Source organism: Cyprinus carpio, unplaced genomic scaffold (assembly GCF_018340385.1).
Source record: "Cyprinus carpio isolate SPL01 unplaced genomic scaffold, ASM1834038v1 S000006746, whole genome shotgun sequence".
NCBI lineage: Eukaryota > Metazoa > Chordata > Actinopteri > Cypriniformes > Cyprinidae > Cyprinus > Cyprinus carpio.
The window spans coordinates 2,832,552-2,835,051 of NW_024879345.1; the positions used below are offsets into that span (position 1 = coordinate 2,832,552).

A 2,500-nucleotide genomic window follows, 5' to 3' on the forward strand; every position below is an offset into this window, starting at 1 on the left:
CCAGCGTCTCAGAAACACCACTGCGCTCCAGCATCAGAGCTCTGTAGTCAGCACGGGTGGGACACACACCTGAGACACACACACACACACACACACACACACAGGATGAATACAGCCATTCACATCTGAAGAGCTCAGTCACGCCTCTCACCGTCAGAGCTGTGTTTGTGTTTGTCGCGGCTGTAGAAGGTGATCAGAGATGAACAGATCTGACGTCGCACCTCCGGCAGCGGGATCCTCATCAGAAAACCTGTCGTAACACACACATTATAGAGAGAAAAAAACCTGTCGTAACACACTCATTATAGAGAGAAAAAAACCTGTCGTAACACACACATTATAGAGAGAAGAATACCTGTCGTGACACACTCATTATAGAGAGAAGATAACCTGTGATAACAAACTCATTATAGAGAGAAAAACCTGTCGTAACACACTCATTATAGAGAGAAAAAAACCTGTCGTAACACACTCATTATAGAGAGAAAAAAACCTGTCGTAACACACTCATTATAGAGAGAAAAAAACCTGTCGTAACACACTCATTATAGAGAGAAGAAAACCTGTCATAACACTCATTATAGAGAGAAGAATACCTGTCGTGACACACTCATTATAGAGAGAAGATAACCTGTCATAACAAACTCATTATAGAGAGAAGAATACCTGTCGTAACACTCATTATAGAGAGAAGAAAACCTGTCGTAACACACTCATTATGGAGAGAAGAAAACCTGTCGTAACGTCACTCATTATAGAGAGAAGAAAACCTGTCATAACACTCATTATAGAGAGAAAAAAACCTGTCGTAACACACTCATTATAGAGAGAAGAAAACCTGTCATAACACTCATTATAGAGAGAAGAATACCTGTCGTAACACTCATTATAGAGAGAAGAAAACCTGTCGTAACACTCATTATAGAGAGAAGAAAACCTGTCGTAACACACTCATTATAGAGAGAATACCTGTCGTAACACTCATTATAGAGAGAAGAAAACCTGTCGTAACACACTCATTATAGAGAGAAGATAACCTGTCGTAACACACTCATTATAGAGAGAAGAAAACCTGTCGTAACACTCATTATAGAGAGAAGAAAACCTGTCGTGACACACTCATTATAGAGAGAAGATAACCTGTCATAACACACTCATTATAGAGAGAAGATAACCTGTCGTAACAAACTCATTATAGAGAGAAGAATACCTGTCGTAACACACTCATTATAGAGAGAAGAATACCTGTCGTAACACACTCATTATAGAGAGAAGAAAATCTGACATGAAAACCTGTCGTAACACACTCATTATAGAGAGAAGAAAACCTGTCGTAACACTCATTATAGAGAGAAGAAAACCTGTTGTAACACACTCATTATAGAGAGAAAATCTGAATGAAAACCTGTCGTAACACACTCATTATAGAGAGAAGAAAACCTGTCGTAACACTCATAATAGAGAGAAGAAAACCTGTTGTAACACACTCATTATAGAGAGAAGAAAACCTGTTGTAACACACTCATTGATTGCAAATGATTGCACAGATACTATTTAAACTAAACTGAGCTGAATGATGACATAACTGAATTCAGTGATGAACTGCTTTAACTGTCATTTTGCATTATTGACACACTGTTTCCTAATTAATGTTGTTCAGTTGCTTTGACACAATCTTTTTTGTTTAAAGTGCTATATAAATAAAGGTGACTTGACTTGACTCATTATAGAGAGAAGAAAACCTGTCGTAACACACTCATTATAGAGAGAATACACTCATCCCCCTGGAGAGAGGACATGTGCTCACAAACACCAGAATTCGTTAAAGAGAAATTATAATTTAAATGTCTGTTTGAGCACATTTAACACCAAATGTAATTCCAAATTACTTTCCTTTTAAATTTAAAAACCCCCCCCCCCCTTAAAAACGCCCCCGTGTGATTCTCGTTAGATTCTCATTTCTCTGTAATGTTTTTTAAAGAAGTCTCTTCTGCTCACCAAGGTTGCATTTATTTGATCAAAAAATACAGTAAAAACAGTTAAATATTATTACAGTTTCAAACAACTGTTTTCTGTGTGAATCTCTGTTAAACTGTAATATATTTCTGTGATGTGCAGCTGTATTTTCAGCATCATTACTCTAGTCTTCAGTGTCACATGATCTTCAGAAATCATTCTAATATGATGATTTGCTGCTCAAGAAACATTTCATCTTATTATCAATGTTGAAAACAGTTGTGCTGCACAATATTTTGTGATTTTGTGATTGTGACAATATAACTGTGATTCATTTTATTTTTCAGGATTCACAGATGAATAGAAAGTAAAAAAAAAAAAAAAAAAAACAGCATTTATTAGAAATAGAAATCTTTAGTAACATTATAAAGGTCTTTACTGTAACTTTTGGTCAATTTAATGCATCCATGATGAATGAAAGTATTATTTTCTTCTTTTTTAAATCATCTTGCTGATCATGTGGTTAATATGAGCTGGACTCAAG

General features: G+C 35.8%; 1 protein-coding gene across 1 annotated transcript in view; it reads right to left on the minus strand.

Annotated features, from left to right (window-relative positions):
- LOC109083021 (cilia- and flagella-associated protein 69-like) overlaps positions 1-2,500 on the minus strand; it is a 14,072-nt gene that overhangs the window by 8,174 nt on the left and 3,398 nt on the right. The window contains exons 6-7 of the mRNA XM_042755723.1: positions 152-250; positions 1-69 (exon numbers count right to left, since the gene is read on the minus strand). The exon at positions 1-69 is cut by the window's left edge and continues 84 nt beyond it. Of these exons, the coding sequence (XP_042611657.1) occupies positions 1-69; positions 152-250 (168 nt within the window). The remainder of the gene's footprint in view (positions 70-151; positions 251-2,500) is intronic.